The sequence below is a fragment of the Mytilus galloprovincialis genome, chromosome 1, assembly GCF_965363235.1.
Source record: "Mytilus galloprovincialis chromosome 1, xbMytGall1.hap1.1, whole genome shotgun sequence".
NCBI lineage: Eukaryota > Metazoa > Mollusca > Bivalvia > Mytilida > Mytilidae > Mytilus > Mytilus galloprovincialis.
Window position 1 is genome coordinate 111084626 of NC_134838.1, and position 25212 is coordinate 111109837.

Here is a 25212-nt window from a genome sequence, read left to right on the forward strand (position 1 = left end):
CTCACAAAACATGTTTAACCGTGCCGCATTTTTGCGCCTGTCCTAAGTCAGGAGCCTCTGTTTTTTTTTTAAATTTTAGCTCATTTATAGGTTTTCATAGACCTAGTACACATTTTTATTTAGAGGTGAGCTAAAGCCCGCCTCCGGGTGTTGGATTTTGTCATTGTGTTGAAGACCCATTGGTGAACTTCTGCTATTACCTTTGTTCGTGTTGTTGTCTCTTTGACATATTCCCAATTTCCATTCTCAATTTTACATAGGTTAAGCAAATATCAAGTATCTTTATAATTTACAACTTCCAAGCTATCACACCTCATATACTATATAAAGGGGTCATCTCCAATAAAGCCATACCATTACATACTCCTATTGAAAAAAATAAATTGTCCTGACAAGGGCAACATTTATTTTTGATTGGTCACTGTTCAGATATCAGATACATCAGTTCTTGGTCTTATGTGATATATTGACTAAAATAAAGCGAAAGTCAATGTTTAAAATTTTGATTCATAAAGGCAAACTGAAGTTAACTTTCTGGAACAGATCTTTGCTCATTGTTAAAGTTCTAATAATGTCAATACATGGCTTACTTTCATGACGTTTTTGTAAATTGATATATAGGATATTTGTACTTCTATTGAGAAACGTCTACTAGAAAGTAACTTACGTAGACAACAAAGTTTCGAAACATATTTATCATGGGAGTCTTGATGAAAATATCATCACTTAGGAGTATTCTCTAGGGTTAGACACTGTCTGATGATATTTATTTTGTTGTATCGTTCCTGGAAGATGTTTTTGATTATAAATTTTCAAATATAATGAAATATAAGACTTGACGAAAGTCAAGATGATTTTCAATACAAAAAAATATTATTTTAAACAAAAAGCCGAATTTCATTAATGATATTCAAAAAAGTCGAAATAAAATTATCAAAGATAAAAGAGGTGAAATAGCTACCTCGAATTAAAACAAATAGTTCGTTTGTGTGCCATTTAAAACTGTCACTACACTTAATCCTTAAACCTTTAGATTTAAATGAACGCTTTCATATCATTGAATCTTAACAAATCGTCAAAATAATGAAGAAAAATGGCTACTTCAGATTTACATCAACTCATTCCGGTAACACACGATAGCTTTTTTCCATCAGTTAAAAACTAATCGGTCGTTTTTATGCTTTTGTATGAAATAAAAAAATAAAACATCTTCTTCCTGTTTATATAAGTTACTTTCAGTGTCATTTGTAAGATGTTTTACTAACATTGCTAGATACCCATCAATATAATTACTAAGAAGTACATTTACTTCCGGTTTATTCAAAAAGTTTCTTTCATATGTAGCCTTAATTAAATAAAAAAAAACCCAAATAGGGTCGAAATTTGTCACGAATGCGAACCTTTAATCAAATATAAAGTTAAGATGCATTTTAAAGTTCAGCTTGCAGTACAACTGTAGAAAACACAGATATGATTTCGTTTTACATGGAAAAACTCGACACAAAAAGTTTAAAATACAGAACATCAAAAGTTAAAGTGCACAAGACTAAGAGGGTCTAAACAGACCAGCCAGAATATCAAAAGGACGTAAAAAGAACAACCAAAAGAGTCTAAACAGAACATACAAGAGAATGTAAACAAAACAGTAAAAGTGTCTAATTAAAACAGAAAATCAAAAATGATGTAGACAGAAAAGTCAAAATAGTCTCACCAAAATGGTTAAAAGTTTCTTAGATAGAGTTGCGACCGACGATCTAGAAACGTATAGACTCACTGTGGCAATTAAAGCATGCTAGGCCACAGTACTTAATCGTTGACTAAGATACCCTCGGGACACATTATAGTCGACCATCAGCGATAGAGGTTTGATAATTTCTTTATTCGTTTAACTGTTGGAGTGATTTGTTTAATATGTACTCTGCTGCGTGCAATGATGAAAGCATGCTGGGTGTATGAATTAATTTTTAAACGTAATTTAGTATTTTTAATAAAAAAATGGTGATTAGATTATGGAAACTAGATATTACATTTAACTCGACTACTGTTATGTAATCACAGTTGCATGATTCCTGCAATCTGCCGTAAACAACTTATTTGATGAAGATAAAAGCATTGATTTCAAATATTGAGGTTTGGTTAAAATGAAATAGAGTACATGCTTCTAATAAATACCAAAAGTTTGAAACGATTGACGCATTATTTTATTATGTGATATAAATGTCACAGTGGCTGGGAAATACAGACAGATAATATCATTGTTTTATTTGCAAAAAAATAATTATCTCTTTCAAATATTAGCAGACGCATTTCATTTAAATGCTGACAATCGGATGAAAGTTTCATTTATTCGTTAACTATGTATTGGGACAATTTGTTAATGATTGGAATCTTGATAACTTTGAAAAAGCACGCCAGCACATAACTGAGGGTATTGTTAATGGTTCTTTTGTTTTTTATATGTCTTACTAAGCATATTCTTATATAGATATAGGAAGAAGTGGTGTGAGTGCCAATGATACAACTCTACATCCAAATAACAGTTTAAAAAAAAGTAGACCATTATAGGTCAATGTACGGCCTTCAACACGGAGCCTTGGCTCACACCGAACAACAAGCTATAAAGGGCCCCCAAATTACTAGTGTAAAACCATTCAAACGGGAAAACCAACGGTTTAATCTATATGAAATCAAAAAGAAACGAGAAACACGTATAAATTACATAAACAAACGACAACTATTTACGTTTGCTTTTCAATTTACCTATATTGAAAGTAAGAAGTGGGTAATCAAAACTCGTTTGACCATTTCAATGTGCCTGTCATAAGCCAGGAATTTTGAAAGTAGCTGTAAATAAACTCATCATAGATACCAGGACGCCAGACGCGCGTTTCGTCTACAAAAGACTCATCAGCGACTCTCGAATCCAAAAAAGTTAAAAAGGCCAAATGAAGTACGAAGTTGAAGAGCATTGAGGACCAAACATATCTTTGTTTTCTAAATATCCTTAGAATAGTCCTGATGACTGTATATCTTTTGAGGTATCTGTTCTCAACTTGTATAGATGGTCGGCTATTAGACATTAAGCTGCACTATAGCTACTTGTCTAATTAAGAATACGATAATAAAACTCTTATCTAGATGTCTTTTTCGTGTTTTTGTTGCGGCGATGCTCTATCTTTGGAGTAAAAACCATATCTACATTTATAAAAGTAATATCGTCACTAATAAATCAAAGGCATTAGTAGTTCGTCCCAAATTTCATAAACACATTTAGAAGATACAAATCAAGTTAAAAAAACAACAACAAAAAACAAAGGGAAGCGCATGAATTCTAAACAGTAGCTCAACCAGAAAATAATCCTGCGAAGCAATGCACTGAGAAATAATTTCACAATAGGGAATACAATACAATCATTTAATATACCGATCAGACGACTATTAGATATAGTAACAGATATTACAAGACTTGCAGAAAAGAAAGCAGATATTGCCGCTACGTAGATGTTTCCACTGCTTTTGTCTAATATGTTAGACAAAGTTACCTTATACAGCTGCTTGGCAGGCAATACCACCCAAGCAACGTGTTTCATAGATATCATAATAATCAAAATGGCAACTATATTGATGGATATTGGAGGAAAAGAGTGTCAAGCTTAAAGTAGGGTTAAATGGTTACATAATGTCCTTATCTAATAGTCGACCGACGGAATATAATATGTTTAAGACTGATAGCATCCTACGGCATTTGGGGGTATAAAATTAACGGTATGAATGCTAGACTTCATGAGATCCTGTTAAAAAATACCATGCAATCTGTAATACAGCTTTTACGGGTACCTTTGAATAATGATAGTTATACTTTCATACGTAGTTTGTTTTTCTTTATGTGTGAAAGAATGGTTTTTGTTCAGAACAAGGATGAATAATAAACAACGCTGCAATATGATATTAACATGTTAGAGACAGTTGTCACTATACACATTTACATTTACATTGCATTAAAAAGATAACCATGTCTGAAATGTTGTATCAATGCAGAGGATAAAAATATCTGCATCAAAATTTGTCGACTCAGACTTAGATAATTTAACATTGTTGAAACGTTCAATGATAAATAATAACAAACGGAAAAGCGTTAACAATAATTGTCTCAAAGTAATGGCGTCAAAACCATAAATCATATGGGTACTTAAAAACAAATAAAGCTCCATTATATAAACTTTGTGTATTTCGAAATTATGAAAATTGCTTTTTTTATGAGAGTAAAAGTGATATCTTATATTATGTTTTTGTATGAAGAGCAGGTGATAGGATCGTAACCCTTGGCAAGCGAATATGGGTATCTACGTATAGAATAAAGATATATTCCTCGTACCACGTGCACACTGCGGAGTATGATACAAAAAATCGTCAATTTGATTGGCTTATCCAGCATCATGAAACTATTTTACGAAACTTCCATTTCCCGTATGACTTAACATGTTCAAACTATGTGCATTTCCTCCATACAAATTGCAATGCATCGTTTAGAAACAAACATCACGTAAAGATGATAATTGTCATGGGATTATTCTTATACTTAACATTAGCTGATATTAATCTAATTAATGGTTACTCCATGTAACTATTCAGCAAAAATTTGTCCATCCATACCGCATACCTTTTTTTTCTTACCTGCACGATTTAGAACAGAAATTTGATATATAATAACATTAATGAACTGAAATATGCGTAATTATATAGTTACACATAGTCTCAAAGGAATAGAAATGAAACATAACATAATTTTGATAGTTACAATTAAATAAACCAAACGACAAATCAATCATAATGAAAGTCAATTAAAAATTATCTTGTATAATCAAATATTGATTACTTGATATAAAGTACTTTCATGTTATTTTTAAAGTGCATCTATAGAACGCATCTTTGACATTAAAGTCACTTCATATACATTTTTTCTTTAGACAGCAGTGAGAACATATCAATATAAAATGCCATCTTCCTGGTCTACAAAGGAACACAATAAGTTATTATAGATGTTTCGTTATCCTGTTCCAGCATCCAGCGTGTCACCACTGACATGTTTTATTTGACTTTTGCCCAGTGATATCTATCCTTGACCAAGATTTCACATAATTATTTCAAATAGAAATTTAATTGTTTAATCAGTTAATACGAAGAATCTATGCAATTACATTGCAAAATGAATCAAAATAGAACAAAATAATTATAACTTGGAATTCTTATAGTTTGTATTGGTATATGGAAAGGTTTGAAAATGAAGATCACTGATGTTCGGCTTTTGTAGCGCATTTATGTGTCTACTTTTATCTGGAACGCTCAACCCCCCCCCCCCCCAAAAAAAAAAACAAAGGAAAAAAAAGCCAATGAATGATATATTTATTCGGTTGGTTGTCGTTTGTTGCTGTAAGTCATATTTATTTTTTTTCGTTTTTCGTTCATTTGTCATGGTTTTCTACTAAAGTCGAAAAGACAGACAAAATCTTGGCAATATTGAAATTAACGTGACTGTAGTTTTGTAGGTGAACAGTTCGAAATAGTACGAGTAAGATATAATATCGGATACATTTTGTTTTTATACTCGTATAACAATTATTTGGAGAAAATAATGTTAATTCTAAAAACAATGACAAAAGTCAAGGACTTTCAAAGTAATACTAAATATAGCTCACAGTAAGAATATCCAGTGCCACGTTTCCTATAAGAACTTCAAACACTTACTTAGTCGGCCAGTACTTACATTTCCGTGCTATTCTATGAAATAATTCATCTGTCGCATTGTGAAATCATGACAGATTCTGTATTGATATGTCTATGTAACGTGTAGTTAATCAAATAAAATGGATTTCCTTCGATGAAGTATGTTGTAAATCTGATTGTTACAGCTGCTTTAATCACTGATGTGTCCAAATGTTATGTAATTTTCTGGAAAATACTGATCAGATACCGTACAATTTCTACCAACGCAAATTCATTTCAGTAGTTACAAATTGGAAAAAAAGCATAATATCATTTTATCAGATTATGTTTGGTATTATACAATTCGACTCAATATCTTTTATCTAGTTTTGTTTTGTTTTAAAGGTTAATTCAAAGTCCGTTGATTGTTCTGGCTAGAAACTTCTTCCTTCCATACCTCTATTGTTTTATATCTTTGAAATGTTTTGCTTCTCAAACTTCATGCTTAATTTACTATTAAGATATGTAGTGCACACCAAGTTAGTGTTTATTTGATGATTAATTGGTTTGTTGTTGGTTATACACATGTAAAAGGTTTATGCTCAAACAGTCCTAGCAATGCAATAAATCTATCATTGTTGTGCAACAACTTTAAGCCTCGGTCACACCTTAACAGATAGCTCGAACGGATGCCTAACGGATAACTTTTTTTTCAATCCGTTCACGTCCATTAGACGTCCGTTCTTATCCGTTAGACGTCCGTCCATGTCTGTTGCATGTCCATTTAGCGTACGTTTTATCCGTCGACGTCCGTTTTGTCCGGTGGAAAATTTTGAGCATGTTCAAAACTTTGAATGGACGTCCAACGGATGAAATATCCGTTAAACCTCCGGTAGGCGTCCGTTTCGTACGGTACTCGTCCGTTTCGTTTCCGTTTTGAATCCGTTACGTGTCCGTTATACATCCGTTGGAGGCCTTGCAGATAAATTCACCAACGGACTTTTACCGGACGGCTAACGGATTAAACGGATGTTGAACGAATGTGTAACGGATAAAACGGATAGTGAACGGATCAGAAAAGGATAAATGCCAATTGAAAATTTCGCGTCAGAAATGCCAATTATTGGTATGTCAGATTTTTTAAGGTTCATGAATTCTTACTGTTTATAATCTATCTTAGAAAAAGGGCACATCTTCACAATCAAGCAGCTCTTAGTCAGGCCAGACACTGCCCTTTGGCGACATTTCGAAGAACAGACCAAAACCAGTCACACAGACACATTTCGATTTACATGTATTATTATTGTCGCTTCTAGTTTTTCCGTATATCTTGTTCATCCGTTTTATCCGGTACGCTCCGTTAAGTGTCCGTTTTATGCGGTACTCGTCCGTTAGATGTACCTTTGACATCCGTTCTGTCCGGTACGTTTCTGTTTCTCGCACGATGCATATCCGATGTATGTCCGTTATGCATTCGTTATGCGTCCGTTTTATTCGGTCAGTACATCAACGGACTCCCAACGGATTATAATTTTGTCAACGGACAACTTTTATTTTCATCCGTTAGGGTCCGTTCGTGCTATCCGGTAAGGTGTGACCGGGGCTTTTCATTTAGATTATGAGTTTTGATAACCAGTCTACCTATGTCATTTCAATATTTCAGAATATTAAGGCTTTTAACATGCAAGATGGCCGATTACCACACATGCCATATAACTTGCAAACTCTCTAAGTTCTTATTTACCGAAAACTCATTTCAACCAATAATTTATAGAACTTGATTATTTTTAGTAGTTTATTAATTTGTGTTTGTTTTACGTCAAAACAATCAAGAAAATAAACTACTTCAGATCAACATCAACTCATCTTTTGGTAATTTTGAAATAAAGAAAAAAAAAAACTTTACTTCCTGTTACTTTCAGAGTCATTTCTAAGAATTGTAACAACATTGCTAGATACACATCAATAGAATTACGAAAAAGTACATTCATTTCCGGTGTATTCAAAAAGTTACTTTCATATGTAGCCTTAAAAAGATAAACAACAAATGGAATCTTAAATTGTCACGAATACGAACTCTTAATCAAATATAAAGTTAAGTTGCAATTAATAGTTCAAATTGCAGTACAACTGTAGAACAAAACACCGCAGATATGATATAATTGTGTAGAAGATTTTTTACTTGAATTATCTTCGTGACGTATTCTGGCCACCAAACGTTTGAAAAGCAGAACATCGAACGTTTAAGAGAACAAGATTCAAAAGGGTTTAAACAGAACACGGCCAGAAGAGTTTATACAGAACATCACAAAAGGATGTAAACAGAACAGTCAAAAAAGTTTAAACATAACATCTAAAAGGATGCAAACAGAACAGTCAAAAGAGTCTAAACAGAACATATAAAAGAATGCAAACAGAACAGTCAAAGCGTCTAGCGTATATACTAAATTAGGTCCTAGTATCTATGATGAGTTTATTTACAACCACTGGGTCGATGCCACTGCTGGTGGAGATTTATTTCCCCGAGGGTATCACTAGCCCAGTAGTCAGCACTTGTTGTTCTGACATGAATTGTCATTGATATGGTTATATTTATAAATTTTATGTTTACAAATTTTTTGAATTTTTTGAAATACTAAGGCTTTTCTACCTCAGGCATAGATTACCTTAACTGTATTTGGTAACACTTTTAGGAATTTTGGTCCTCAATACTCTTCAACTTCGTACTTTATTTGGCCTTTTTAACTTTTTTTTGGATTCGAGCGTCACTGATGAGTCTTTTGTAGACGAAACGCGCGTCTGGCGTATATACTAAATTAAGTCCTGGTATCTATGATGAGATTATTTACTGGTGGAGATTTATTTCCCCAAGGGTATCACTAGCCCAGTAGTCAGCACTTTTTGTGCTGACATGAATTGTCATTGATATGAGAGTCTAAACAGAACATATAAAAGGATGCAATCAGAACAGTCAGAAGAGTCTAAACAGAACATATAAAAGGATGCAAACAGAACAGTCAAAAGAGTATAAACAGAATATCCGAAAAGATAGAACAAGAACAGTCAAAATATTCAAACAGAACATCTAAAGGATGTAAAAAAAACAGTCAAAAAGGTCTTACCAGAATGTCTAAAACTTTCTAAGATATAGCTGCGACCGATGATCTAGAAACTTATAGACTAACTATGTCATTTTTATCATGCCAGTCCACAGTGCCTAATCATTGGCTATGACATTCTCGGGACACATTATAGTCGACCATCAGTGGTAAATGTTTGATACTAGTAATTGCTTTACTCATTTAACTGTTGGAGTTATTTGTTCAATGAGTACTCTGCTGCGTTCAATGACCAAAGCATGCAGGGTGAATAAAGTAATTTTAAAACGTAATTTAGTAATTTTCATTAAGGAATGGTGATAAGATTATGGAAACTATATATTACATTTAACTCCACTACTGTTATGTAATCACAGTTGCATGACTCCCGCAATCTGCTGTAAACAACTAATTTGATGAAGATAAAAGCATTGATTTCAAATATTTAGGTTTGGTTAAAATGAAATAGAGTACATTCTGCTCATAAATACCAAAAGTATGATATGGTTGACGTATTATTTGATTACAGTACATAAATGTCACATTGACTCTGGGAAATATAGACAGGAAATATAATTTTTTTATTAAGTATTATCTCTTTCAAATAGAAGATGCATTTCATTTTTGTTTATTTATATGTTTAGGGGTTTATAGTATGGCGTCCAGTTTCAATGAACTAGTACACATGTATACTTAGATACCAGCTGAGGCCCACCTTTTTGTGCAGATTTTCTATCTGCGATAAAGACCCATTTGCGGCCTTTGGCTGTTATCTGCTCTTTGGTCGGGTTGTTGTCCCTTGGACATATTCCTCATATCTAGTCGCAATTTTAGTAATAAATTAAAGGTATCAGTAGTTTGTTTATGTTCAATACTCATAATCACATTAAGAGGATAAAAAAAAACAAGGTTAAAAAAAATAAGAAGAAGAAAGCCCACGGGAATCACATGAACCCTTTATTTGGCTTAAACCGGAAAGCAGCCCTGGTTTGCACTCGATATCCGCCATGCGAATCCATATATTTAGTCAACATTTCACAATCGGGAATAATGTACAATCACTCAATTTATAGATCAGACGACTATAAGAGATAGTAACAGATACTCAGTCTAGTATAACAAGACAAGGAAAGCAGATATTCCTACTACTACCGTCTTATTTGTTAGACAAAGTTATCTTATAGTAGCTGCTTGGCAGGCAATGCCACTCAGGAAACGTGTTTCACTGACATCATAACAATCAAAATGGCAACTATATTTATTAATATTGGAGGAAAAAGTGTAAAGCTTAATGTAGGGTTAAATGGATGGTTACATAATGTCCTTATCGAATAGTCGACCGATGGAATATAATTTGTTTAAGACTGATAGCATCTTTCAGCATTTGGAGTATAACATTAACTGTCTAAATGTAAGACTTCATGAGATCCCTTATAAAATATCATGCAATCTGTAATACAGCATTACTGTCTACCTTTGAATCAGGACAGTTACACTTATACAAGTAGTCTGTACCTCAATGTGTGTAAGAATGATTTTGTTGAGAACAAGGTGAACAATAAAACGCAACACCGTAATGATTTTTTTTAATATCTTGTCTTTTTAAATTTTAATATTTACATATTTATTGATTTACAGCGAAACTAAAAAGTTAACCATATCTGAAATGTTGTATCAAAGCAGAGTATAAAAAGATCTGCATCCAAATTTGTTGCCTCAGACTTGGAAATTTAAATATTGTTGAAACGCTTAATGTTTCCGAGAAAGTATTAACAATAATTGTCATATTCAAAGTAATGGTGTCAATAACATAAATGGGTACTTAAAAACAAATAAAGTTTCATTATATTAACTTTAAGTATTTTGAAGATATGACAATGCCATTTTCTGATAAGAGTAAACATGCTATTTTAGATTATGTTTATTGTATGAAGAGAAAGTGATTGAATCGTAACTCTTCGCTAGCGAATATGGCTATCTACATATGGAATAAAGATATAAAAATCGTCAATTTGTTTGGACTATTCAGCATCATGAAACGATTTTTCGAAATTTTCAATCGCAATTCGTTAATTCGTGTATGACTTTTAAATATCAAAGTGGTGTACATTTCCCCCATACATATCGTAAGGCATCAATTAAAGACAAACATCACGTAAAGATGACAATTTTCATGAGATTATTTATTTACTTTCCATCAGTTGATATTAATCTCATTAATGGTTCTCCATGTAACAATTCAACAAAAAAAGTTTCATACTGCATACCTTTTTCTCTGACTTGCACGATTTAGATCGGAAATTTGATTTAAAATTACAGAAATGAACTAAAATATACGTTATTATATAGTTACAGATACTCTGGAAGGAATAAGAATGACAACATTACATGAAATTGATGGTTACAATTAAATAAAACAAACCACAAATCAATCAGAATGAGAGTCTAGTATTACAAATTATCTTCTATAATCAAATATTGATTACTTGATTTAAAGTACTTTCATGTTATTTTAAAAGTGTATCTTTGACATTACTGTCATTTTATATACATGTTTATTTTTAGACCGCTGTTTGAAAATATCAATATAAAATGCCATCTTCCTTATCTACTAAGGATCCCAATAAGCCAGAGAAGTTTCGTTATGCTGTTCCAGCTTCCAACGTGTAATCATTTATTTTACCTTAGCTGTATTTGGCAAAACTTTTAGGAATTTGTTTTCGTTCATGCTTCATGGTTTTAGTACAAGAAGTCAAAATTCTGGCAATATTGAAATTAACGTTATTGTAGTTTTGTAGATTTATAGTTCGATTTAGTACGGCTCAGTAACATTATTTTTATTCTCGTATAACTATTTATTGGAGATACAATGTAAATTCTAAATAGCAAATGACAAAAAGACATGGGAGTTCAAAGTAATACTATATATCAGTTCGCAATTAGACTATCCCTCAGAGGACCATCTAGTGCCACATTCTATACGAGAACTTCAAATACCTACCTCCTTACATTTCCGTGCTATCCTTGTAAATAAGTAATCTATCTCATTATGAAATCATGACAGATCCTGTATTGATATGTCTATGTTACGTGTAGTTAATCAAATAAAATGGATTTCCTGCGATGAAGTATGTTGTAAATCTGATTGTTACAACTGCTTTAATCACTGATGTGTCCAAATGTTATGTAATTTTCCGGGTAATACTGATCAGATACCGTACAATTTATACCACTACAAATATATTTCAGTAGTTATAAGGAAATGGACAAAAACCTAATAATGTCATTTCATCATACTATGTTTAGAATTATACCAATCGACTCAATATCTTTCATCTATTTTTGTTTTGTGTAAAACTTAAAGGTTAATTAATCGGCCAGTTAAACTACGTTGATTGTTCTGACTAGAAAATTCTTCGTTTCATGCCTATTTTGTTTTGTCTCTGAAATGTTTTGCTTCTCAAACTTCGAGCTTAACTTACCATAACAATATGTCGTGTACACCAAGGTAGTGTTTATTTGATGCTGAATGTTATAGTTGTTGGTTATATACATGTAATAGTTATATGCTCTAACAGTCCAAGCAATACAATAAATCAATCTTTGTTGTGCAACACATTACATATAGGTTATGGGTTTTATTAACCAGTCTAGCTATGCCATTACAATATTTCAAAATATAAAGGTTTTTGACATGTAAGAGGGATTACCTCATCTGCAATATAACCGAAAACCGAAAACTTATTACAACCAACAATTTACAGGACTTGATTAATTGATTTGTGTTTGCTTTACGTCAAGTGGCAAATATGATGATTGCATGCATGTTCAAGGCGAGAACGAATCAGTACAAAACCAATAAGTAGGTCCTGTGAGGTAAGGGTTCGACCAAGATGAAGGTCGTCATTTTTTCCCAGCCATTGGGAATGAAAATGTATCCGATAAGGACAGAATATTTTACTATTAATAGGCCACCTTAAGGGAGTTGTTGCAATTGTTATTTAACATGTAGAGAGTTTGGTTTTATTTTCTGTGCATGCCGCACAGCCAAACTGACGCTCCACCTTAGCGAGGATTTAGCTTTTGATTTTGTCATTTGATTAGGGACTTTCCATTTTTAATTTCCCTCGCAGTTCAGTATTTTTGTGATTTTTCTTTTTACTGTCGAAACGGAAGGTCTACGGCTCTGCAATACACTTGGTGTTATAGTACTTGACAAAATCAAAGAGATCAAAATTGAACGATAAAGGATGAAAAATATAGAAGGTAAATACTGATAAAAAGATGGAAAATAATAAAAGAAAAGAAAGTAATCAAACTTGTATTTTACAATCTTGTTCAAACAATTTGCTGAGTATATATTTCGCAATTACAGGGGAAATGTTCATTTCAAGAATTACAAAGATAAGAATTCGATAAACGAAACAACATAGAGTAAAAAGCAAACTGATCTGCCAACTTATTTAAAGAAGGCATTTTTATATGTTTGACTTACTACAATTTGTTGAGTTATCCATACTATTTTTGAAGTTTACAGATTAGAAACTTTCAAAAGAACCAGGAAACATTTTCACAAATTGTTATACAATGTAGTATGTTTATAATATGGTAGATATACACATTCAAACAAAATGATAGAATTATAGAACCTTTGAAATGAAAATAAACCATAACACTTTTGTTAGGACTGTTTATCTATGCAAAGCTGCCAATCTATCATCATGTTAGAGTACAATAATATACAATGCATATATCTTCTACGTTCAACTTAAAACAAGTAAAATCATTAAATAATACGAAGAATGCGGTGGAGAGGTTTACTAATTCGATTTCGTTGGCACTGTTGTGACACTGAATGGTAAATAAAATTAACTCAAATTGAGTATTGAGTTAAGTTATTTCAATTGATATTTTATAACGTGTCTTTCTATGTTGTAATGTTACATTACAGATTCAGATTCAATATTGTATTAATTATTAATAACCAACTAAGTACATTATTGCCAAAAATGGCCAGTTAGGGTTTTTAATAAAGTTAATAAAATTAAGTTGTAAAGAGTATAATACTTTTTTGTATCTTATTTAATTTAGTAACCAGCAACCAACAGTAAAGAACCATATAAAGGGATCACTGTTCCTCCTGTTTTTCAACACATAACTTCTGTCAACTTAATATCTTGGATATTTGGTATATTAACACATACACTTTTATTCAGTTGGTTAATAAATGTATTAAGAAATGGGTGTTTTTATAATGGCTCTGTTATATGTCCTCGGTCAGTAATAATGGACTCGGATGTCTGTAATGGCCTTCGGCGTTGCCTCGGGCCATTACAGACTTCCTCGACCATTATAACAGACCTTGAACATATAACAGGGCCATTATAAAAACACCCATTCATTAATACTATAGTATTGAGTAAAGCCATTTCAATTGATATTTTATACTGTGTCTTTTTATGTTACATTACATCACTATTTCAGGTTAGGGTGAAGGTTGACACCTATAAAAACGTTTAAACCTGCTGCATTTGTTTTTACCGACCGTGCAAGGGCTGTATAGCCAGTCAAGGTCGTTAAAAACTTCCATTTGTTGTCATTTGTTTGCACCTGTTCCAAGTCAAGAACCTGATGTTCAGTAAAAGAGGGACGAAAGATACCAGAGGGACAGTCAAACTCATAAATCGAAAATAAACTGACAACGCCATGGCTAAAAATGAAAAAAAGACAAACAGACAAACAAAAGCACACATAACACAACATAGAAACTAAAGAATAAGCAACACGAACCCCAAACAGTAATTGTCGTTTGTTGATTTGGTTCATAAGTATTGCTCTCTCTCTGTTTTTTTTATCATAGGTTAGACCTTTGCTTTACCAGTTTAAATAGTTAGAAACTTGGTCCGAGAACACAATTAATTCGTAGTGCATTTCTTTTAGAACATAAATGAAAATAAAAAAAATCCCACCTGCGCTTTCTCAATGAAATTTTTACAGTGTGTTGAACTACTTTTGGGACAAATTATATCAAAAATATAGAAAACTTCATCGCCTCTAACTCAAAATATGGACAATTTTGTGTTTAGGGTGTCTTGAAATCTTTTGACAGCTTCCGAAGTGCTAATTTTTAACCTTTTTCAGCTGGACCAAATCACTACTTTCCTGTAAAATTCTGGACCCAAATTTTTTTACAGTGTAGTTTCACCCCCCTACTTACAATTTGAGGCATTAAACATGGAGAAATAAATTTGGAAGGGGTATAAAAATTATTGACAAGTAACCCACTGTTAACACTAGGGACTATATTCGTGAACAACGAAAATCAAGGGACGACAATTGTGGTCTCGGACCACTTGTAATTTTTTTTAGCCCTTTAAAGTTTGCTGTTCCGTGTTAGCCAAGGCTCCGTGTTAAACAGAAAACCGTACTTTGACCTATAATGGTTTACTTTTACAAATTGTTACTTGGATGGAGAGTTGTCTCATTGGCACTTATACCACATCTTCTTAAATCAATGTAAAACAAATACACTTAGTCACCGTCTCAATTATTATTATACCTTCCTAATAAAGCAATAGCTGATATATGGGTTCTTTAGATTTTTGTATAATTGTGGTTTCATCTCTCGTACTCTGAAGTATGATAGGAAATTAAGTGAGGGCTTAAACTGATAACGTGTTGCTCAATTCAGATTGGATTTTTCAATCCATATTTATGTGAATTTAAGGGCATACGATACAGTTTTGAACCTGTATTTACAAGTTGATGAAAATTTGCATATAGGCTATTTTTTACCTGATTAAATCATATATGTCATAAAAAATATACCTTCATGTGCTACTTTTTGAGTAAAATGAGGTCGAAATTTTGTATATTTACTCAAAATTCAGATTTGTGTCCGTATTTTCTTTTTCGAAAGAACGACGTAACTTTTTTGCTTTAAAAGATAAACACAAATTGTTTTTTGTTAAATAATCGGTAATTTCTGTATTTTATAAGTATCATTAAAAATTATGCAATTTTTATTCCGAAATAACTCTATATTTATCAAATGTTCATGAATAGAGGAAAAAACGTCATTTTTTGCTGCATTTTTATTAAAATTAAAAAAATTGCGCTATTTACAGTTTTATCAAATTTGGGTCACATAATCTCCTTGCAAAATGAAACAAATTACTGTTTTAAAAAATAGTGGTCCATGAACTCGTTTTCAAATTAAATCAGTTTGAATGATAAAAATCAGTCGAAAAATGCATCTTTTCCCGATATGTCATAGTTTGACGTCGCGAAAATAACATTTTACGTTAGCAACGTCATTACCTCCCCTGTAACTGTATCGTATGCCCTTAACACACTGATCTGTGTCCACACTATGTAGTTTTTTTTCCGTATTATATCTTATCTATAATAGACGACAAATATTAACACGTCTAGCACAATTTCATAATATTTTAATACAATTGTTTCTATAAACAGCTTTTGATAAAACGTACGACTTCACAAGTGTTTTTGTCATCGTAACATTTTGTCCTCAGAGACAATTTTGTCAAAATTCAAAGATTCAATCAAGACCTATATTATATATCACCACCAATAATGTCTGATGGGATTAGTTTATCTGGAATTGATAGACAACAAACATGAAATCCATTATTATCAGTATAAAGGATCAGCTTTTTTTCCGTGGCTGTTATTTTTTCATGTTTAGATCAACTGAAAATCTGAATCATCATTATTTATTTCCTACTACTATGATGGTTATCATTTATTTTATCATAGAATAATTTCTTAAAATGGATGTTCAATGTATAAGTACGATTTTAGAAATAACAAGGTTTTTATCACCAACAAGGTGTAAAGAACGGGTACAGATATTCCTCGAACAGCATGTACTGTTAGAAAATAAAAAAAATATATATGTTAACTTAAAGCTGGTATTGAATTAAACAATAGATATTAGAGGACAACGATAACACTATTATATATATATATATATATATAGTATAAAGAATGGCTAAGGAGTTCCTAAAACGAGTAAACTAACGGACTTAAAACGCATTTTGGGAAATAATTTTGAAAGTGCGAATGAAAAACATAGACTTCGTATTCCTTTAAACTTTCTCCCACATCTTTTAATTATAAATATTTGATAAAGTTATCAACGTTAAACAAATCAATGCAACTCAATTTTGAATAAATTAATCTTTGGTATATTTGATGACTCAACATAGTCTTGGTTCGATATCAATTACTAGTAATTGTAGTTTGTCAATTATTTAAGTGAACTTTGCGTCAACAGAGAATCGACAAAATAAGTATTTAGAAATTAATTTCGTGATGTATGCATTTTTTCAAGGATTTATATTGTAAGACCTAATATCTTCCTGCTTTTCTATTCTAGACAAATTACCAAAATTCAGACAATTTCATCTATATGACATTGACTCTATAATTAACAGTCTATTCATTTCCAGACTTGATAATTGTTTCTGTTGTTGTAAACTTATGAAGTAGGCATTGTTGTCATATTAATTCTTTCATTTAAAATAAGTCAGATAAAAAAAGTTGATAATTTATATTATGGTCACCATATAAAAGACCCCTTTTATATTTTTTTTCGAACACTGTACATCTATTTAAAATATTAAAATAAGAAGATGTGGGGTGATCACACTGAGACAAAATGATGAAGAGGTATACAATGAACAAAACCCATATTGAAAATCAGTAATAAAGACCCCGAAATGACAAATGTAAAACAGTTAAAACGAGAAAACTAACGGACTGATTAAAGACTAGCACTGAATGACTGTAATTCATTTTGGACAGGCACAGATAGGATGGGACGGAGTTAAACACATTTCCTGGTATACCCCCGCCTGCCTGTTACAGTGGTGTAACAGAACAAACTATAAAAGTCATTTACAAAGGACACAAAAAAGCAAAACGAACATTCCCGCAACAAAAAAGTCACTAAGTTCAGCTAAGAGTAAGAGTAGTTACTGACAGCTAGTACAACTAATAAGGAAAATCATGTACTGTATCCGAGACTAAAATATTGATTAGTACACGTCTAACACTCAATGGACCATGAACTTATGCAATGCCAAAAAAATAGGTATCAACGGATAGTAGAATCGTGAATGTACATATATGTATAACTATTGTATTTAGCATGGTTTTAATTTACTAGTAACTAAATAAATATGTACCAATAAAAACAATATTCAAAGATAAACAGTGTTGAATGTGTTATCTTTTAGAATTAGTGTGTTTAAAGGATCGATCCGGATCGTATCTAGATTTTGGTAAACAATATCTCCATAAAAATAAGAATGTGCTCTCCCGTTAAGATTAAGTGTACACAAAACTAGGCATTCAGAACTTTAACTTTCTCATGTACATTTAAAAAAGAAACGATTTTTTTATAAAATTGATACTTATAACACTTATTAATAAAGTTCTTTACAGAAATATTTGTCTAAACTTGATATATCTATTTGTTATAAAAACATTTTACGTAGCCTTATCAACCCCTTTTCAAGACTCATCCATCATCATTGCCGAACACATAATTCATTTGAAAAGGTCTTCCCGATTCGACTGGACGTACACGATGACAGAAATATTTGCCACTGGTCTTTACTCAAACAACGATTCACTCATAAATGCATTACTGAAAAAGGGTGAGGTTTATTGTTTGTTTGTGTAGTATCTCAGATCCGTTAAAATACAATTGGAAAAATTAGAATTAGAAAACATTACCCCCTCCCTTTGCCAAATACTCCTCTGAGAAAAAAAATACCATTTGAAACAAACAGAAACTGAGATAGAAATGTCGTGATCCTTAACATCGCAATTATTTTTCTTCGTCTTAAAGCACGCTGATGCCGCCTCCGTTTTTCATGCGCAATCAAGACATCTCTAAACTACTACAAATCATCCAAAATGACTTTCTTAAAAAGGAGCAACCACTTTACTTAAAAAAAAAGGGGGGGTTGAGTCAGATATTTTTCTCGCGCGAAAGTTTATATTTTATTTTTCGATGGTATCCATTCAATATTGATCATTATAATGTAGGGGGAACTATGGATTCAGAATATTTGTTCATTCTAATCATCTGTATGACCCGATTTTTTTTTTATCAAATTGTGGAAAAATCCATCCCCTTTTTTTTTTAAGTCAAATGTCGTTCCCTAGCTGCTAGAAAAATTGTTCGAACATTTTAATTCGGTTCTACGAAATGAACATTTAAATGACAAAGTGTGAACAAATCTTATGTATACAGGTAGCTAAACAAGGTCTATAGATGGCCGAGTTCACTTGAAACTCTCGAGTTAACTTTACTTACTCGGGTTTCAACAATACGATTTTACTTGAACCACTTGAGCTAACTCCTCGTACTCTGGTTCCCACCATCATCGAGCCAGGGTCAACTCGAGAAACTCTTGAATGACGTCAAACCAATAAGAATATTTTATTTTTTATGCTTGGTCAGGGCCTTACCCTAGAGTTACTTAGAGTTGTTCCGTATATCAACTCGAGTGCGTTCACATGATAATTTATCAACTCTGAAGTCGATTGTAGAGTTTCAAGTGAACTCGGCCCCTGTGAACAAATTTAATGTGAAATAAACATGTTTACTGTACACGGCGTTTGGTGTGAACACGGCTTTAGTAAAGGTTTTCGTAATTTGTGGTTACAAAATTACTGACAATATAATATACCATGCAGAAGTATAATGATTGCGTTCATTTAAATCCAAAAACGTCACTACAGACACTGGAAATAATAGCAAACGAGTTGGGACATATAAATGAAGTATTGTTCAAAGTCTTGTTTGTTAAGTTTTTTTTATCATTACATGATGTAATCTTTACATTACGCTAAACAAAAGCTAATTGTCTAAGATTGGCTACTATAAATTTACTCTCCGATGATGTAAGAAATACTTTAAATCACTTTGTAACATTTACATTTTTCTTGCTGATGACACGCGCTCTTCATTTGGTTATCTAGGAAATAAATATTGGTTTGATGGATATGAGTCAACGATTTCATTGAATAATAGTAAATAAAACTTGATGAATCTCTTGACGATAACTTTGTCGGAAGGTCTTGGAAAATTGATATGGCTTTTATCATATTTATTACATTCGTTTTAATTGGTGAGCAAATGGATTTCAAATATGGTACTTTTTCACTATTTACAGATATGAGGCATTGAAATATAGCAGTAACTTCTTAAAACAAAATTTCGAATGCAAATTCAAATTTAATCATTTGAATCTTTGTTTTTGTGACATGTACAAATACTATTTCAAACATAAAAAAAAAAACAAAAAAAAACAAAAAACAAAAAAAAAATGATGGCGTTCACATACGAACGAACTAGAGATCATATCAGTTATTGGCTTATTGCTTATAAATCAAATGATAGCAGTTCAATTTCCTAAATCCTAAATACTCTTTAATTGATTGATATGCTCGGTTCCAATAGGATATACTGAATTAATGTCAGATGTCAAAATGACTGTAACATGCGAAATCTCCATTAATATTCACTATCCTAAATGTTACACAGACAAGAGCAGCTTATACTATGTAACATTATGCTCTGACCTTGACACACGTTGTAAAAATTAACATGTCGTGGGCTTGGTTGCATTTCATATACAATCAGCATGTATAAATGCAAAAATATGCATAACATTAATTACAAAATGGTTTTATTTTATTTTACATTTTACCAGTTTCATGAGTCTGAGTTAGTCATCTTTCAGACATTCAACCTTTAGGCATAGCCATACTTACTGAATTGCAAGTTCAAATTCAAAGTTGATATTGAGTCGTAATACTCATTTAAAACACTTATAACCGAGAAGATATACATTTAGCTTTGTCATTATTGTTTTACAAGACAAGACAAGACATATGACAAGACAATGTTTTTTTAATTCAAGTCTCAGCTCATCAAAACATTTACTACATTTTTGTATATACATGTAGATATAAGAAGATGTGGTATGAGTGCCAATGAAACAACTCTTAATCCATGTATACATTTAAAAAAAATCATTATAGGTAAAAGTTAGGTTTTCAACCCGGAGCCTCTGCACACATCGAACAGCAAGCTATATAGGCCCCAAAAATGATTAATGTAAAACCATTCAAACGAGAAACCCAACGGTCTAATCTATGTAAAAAAAACGAGAAACGAGAAACACTTATGAACCACATCAACAAACGACAATTACTGAACATCAGGTTCCTGACTTAGGACAGGTGCACACAATTGCAGCGGGTTCTAATAGCTGAGGTACCAACCTTCACCCTTAGTCCTTCTCTAAACACATATGGATATTAATAGGTGAAAAATGAGCAATACTGTTCAATACAAAGGGCGTAACAAATGATTAGTATAAACGTTCTAACAATTGATTAACCCAGTCTAAGAATATCATCGTCTATAGTATATCAAAATAGACGAACCAATTTGGGAATGTGATCGCCTATAATCAATATGTAGTTAAGTGGTCTATTATTTTTCTCTTTAGATAAGCTCAGTGGATTTGCAATAATATTATATGTATAAAACAAAAACTGTTTCCTGAATATTAACAATACCCCTGACATTTACTTAATTAACAATTAACAACATGTGTTTGTCCTGAAAAATGTTGGTCTAAGCAGTAATTTTTTCGTTTATTCAGAGTTTCGTGTTGATGTCAGAATTTGGTAAACCGATATCTTCATTCACAATTTGTTAAGGATGGGCAAATGGTGACGCACGAACAACATTGCGTACCTTAGATCTACCTTGATGACATTTTGTTGTTGTGCTGTTGTCTTCATCCCGTATCTGCCTTTATTCCTACAATTACAAATTTATCATATTCCATTTTTATATGTTTTAGATACAAATAATTCAAGAATGAGCTTTAAGACTGTACTATTAAGTATTAATTAAACATTTAAAGGAATATGTTCGAACAATATTTTGTGGAATATTAAGCGTTCTTGCCTTGACAAGGACTGGTGCCATGTCAACAGTTGTAACTCAAATCGTTCCAATTTGAAAAAAAAGTAATGGCTATCCATAATTAATCATTGCAGACTGATGCATTTAATTATGTTTCCGAACAATTTGCTTTGGACTTGTTGGGGCCATGGGACGTCAGAACATATTTCATATAGAAAACATGGAAGTAGCATCCATACTTGAAGCGTCAAGTTTCTCTCTCGAAATCGTAAAGAAAACATACATCATTCGATTCCTTCGTCTTTTAACTCCACGATTGTATTCCGATTACTGCATAAACGAAAGCTTTATGTCCATCGACCCACCTATTTCAGAAGAATTATTTCTGTACAAATGGCGTCAAGATTCAATAATAGCTTGTATACATTAATTTAATGTAACAGGTTCTTGTTGAACTAGAATTTCGGAATTTCCCCCCAATTGATGAATATGGACCAAATCCATTTTTAAATATGTTTAAAATTTCAACAAAGTTTCTCAGGAAAAATCATAAAACACATAATTCGATATCTCAAGGGACACTTCTTTCTAAATAGCTGAAATGTCAAACGAAGAGACTCTTACATGGGTCAGATAACTATATAATCTATGTTAATTCCTACATATCGTTGTATCCATAATATGAAAGATATTTTCATATAGGATGTCAAACTTAATGGAAGTTTTTGTACTAGAACTTATCATTTACATTTGAATGTCTTACTAACCGTGAACTGTTGTCTTTTCTAACTTGCTTTACAATGTTGGCATTTATATATTTTTAAAAGGGTCATATGGTGACCTATATTTCCATGTCCTTTTTATTGTTATATTCGTTATATAATACATATCTACGCAGTTTCATTGCGCAGTTGTATACAAAAGGTATATATATTACAATACTTGAATGGGGAAATATATCATATTTGTATGGCTAAATGTATATCGTGAAACATCCAGTTTGAATCTGTTTATGCAAGTTACATAAAAAAATAATGCACAACTATATATTATGCGAGGTAAAAAATACTTATTGTCCCAGCTGGTAAATGGACGCGAAACAAAACAAGCAACACAACTTTGGCCCACCATACGGAAACAAGACTTCTCAAGTTTTTTTAAATTACTGTTGATTAAATTTTTATTATTTTACTATTTTTCAACAGACCAGCTTTTTCTCAAAGTCAACGTTTTCTGATTATACTTCAAGATTACAATAATTATGATAATAATTTACGCATTGATTTTTCTCCGTAAACCTGTGTAAACAAACATTTCAACTCCAAATTAGTATTTATTTCACAATTTTAAAATCCCATTTGAAAGACGATAACCGAGTGGAAATTTTTGTTAGTGATTGTCGAAGTGTGGAAATAAAACGTAGTACAGATTTGGGTCAGTTATTAATATATTATCAGTCAACAACTATAGTTAACATGGCGAAAGTTGTTATATGTTTAGATGGAAGTCAGTATGCTGAGGATGCATATAACTGTGAGTATGACAAATATTGTGTGGCTAAATGTCTTATGTAACATGTTTACGTTCATCGTGAAGTTACGCGAATTATTTAAAGAATGTTTAATATCGACCAGGTATAGAGTAGCCATTGACATTTACTTAATACGCATATGTTTACGATTATGCTATTTTCTGAGGAACAGCGGCAAGGGATAAGGGTACGAGATTAGCTCTCCTTCACTTTTCACTAAGATCCCCCCCCCCCTTTTTCTTACCCGACACATGTCGATTTGTGGTTAGATACACACTAAAATCAATACCGGTATCAACTCGCAGTTTCCGTATCATGGACCCTCCTCCTCTTTTCTGCACTAAATTTAGTTTTTTTGTTGGAATTATTGACTTTATTTTGAATATCTATTTAAAACAAACCATGATATACGCATGTTTATTTGTATTATGTATACATGTTTGTTTTTGTAAATTGTATGTGTGGTACAAAGTATATATTTGTAGTACATTGTTTATTAACAATTTTACACGTCACATACACAAGGCTTATATAAATAACTATAATTATGACCGCATGTCTGAAGCCTTCATGCAGTATTATCACGTCTCATCTCTATTTTCCTTGTCCTAAATAACCCTATCCGTTTCGTGTTCTGAATCAAAATGAATGTTATATTTTAGCGGTCAGCGGGGAATAATTGTCAAGTCATTTTGCTACCATACAGGGAATAATAAATTTTAAAAAAATTGCTTGCCAAGTATGGTCGGATCATTGCTCAAGCTTTACAATAGCATTGGACTTTTTCTTGTACAAAAGGTGCAGGGTGTCTCTTTTTCATCTTTCGTCCGTTCCTTACTTAAATATGTTAAACTTCCCTCTCTGGGAAGGGGTGTTTGTTGTGGAAAAAGGGGGTGGAGTGCAGCAGTTTTTTATTCCTTATTCCTACTTCCCTAGACCCTTATTTCCAGGTCTTGTTATCCCTGTCCAATCTTTGCATGCCATGTATGTTGGTCCTTTTTCTGTTAATTCATTTTGGTGTGGATGAATAAGACTTTCTGATAAAAAAAATAACCAAAACTTTTGTTGAGATAAATATAAATTAGATCGTTTCGAAGTGAAATATTTGTTTTTATTCATATAAAATGTGCCTTTACTGATTAGATAATTTTGAACCGGTCTTTGAACTACACAAAAAACTAGAGTTTAATGTCGTGAACATAACATATTTGCCATTAGTCGGGTTAACATGCTTGACTGCTCAAATATTTCAAGTTTTTAAGATGTATGCTTAGTATATATGAAATGCACTGTTGATCTTCAATTCGTATGCACAACGATGTTTTTCAAAATCTAAAGACCGATGTAGGAAATGTGTTAAATACGCTTTTATATTGAAATGTCAAATGTGAGGTGGAGGTCCTTTTACAATATCAGCTGAGAATGTATTAAGTAATTTTTTAGTTTGGGTTAAGGAACAATGCACGTCTAATTCAACCAAGTGAAATAAATACCAGAATATTCTAAATGCTTTCGGAACCACAAATTAAACTTCAAAACGCAGTTTTATCCAAACGTATCTACCATTTCATGTTTTTGTATTTCCATCCATGAATCATTCTAAAAGTAAATGTGCAGTAAATATGTTTCTATATGTATAGTTTAAGAAGCTGTATACTATATAGATATCGCTTTAAAGCTCCGCCCACTGCCGGACTGAGTATTGTATGAACCTACGTGACCTCAGAATGTGTATTGGAGTCGCATTCCAATGACGTATCAATTGCGAATTAACGATTACTTTTATACGTTCTGTTTGTTTTCAAACATTTCTTTAGAGCAATAAGAATCACACCAATTTTCTGATAACATACACACATGAACAGCAGTCTTTTCTACGATGACAACTACCGATTTCA

At 32.1% G+C, this 25212-nt stretch overlaps 1 protein-coding gene across 2 annotated transcripts in view; it reads left to right on the forward strand.

The window, feature by feature from the left end:
* The window catches only part of LOC143051530 (universal stress protein Sll1388-like), a 67424-nt gene that overhangs the window by 36577 nt on the left and 5635 nt on the right, over positions 1-25212 (forward strand). The window contains exon 1 of one of the 2 annotated variants that reach the window (XM_076224433.1): positions 22894-23316. The exons of the other annotated variant lie outside the window; for it this stretch is intronic. Within the exon in view, the coding sequence (XP_076080548.1) occupies positions 23259-23316 (58 nt within the window). The 5' untranslated portion in view covers positions 22894-23258. Of the gene's footprint in view, positions 1-22893; positions 23317-25212 lie in introns of those variants that run through there. 2 annotated transcript variants of the gene reach the window in all.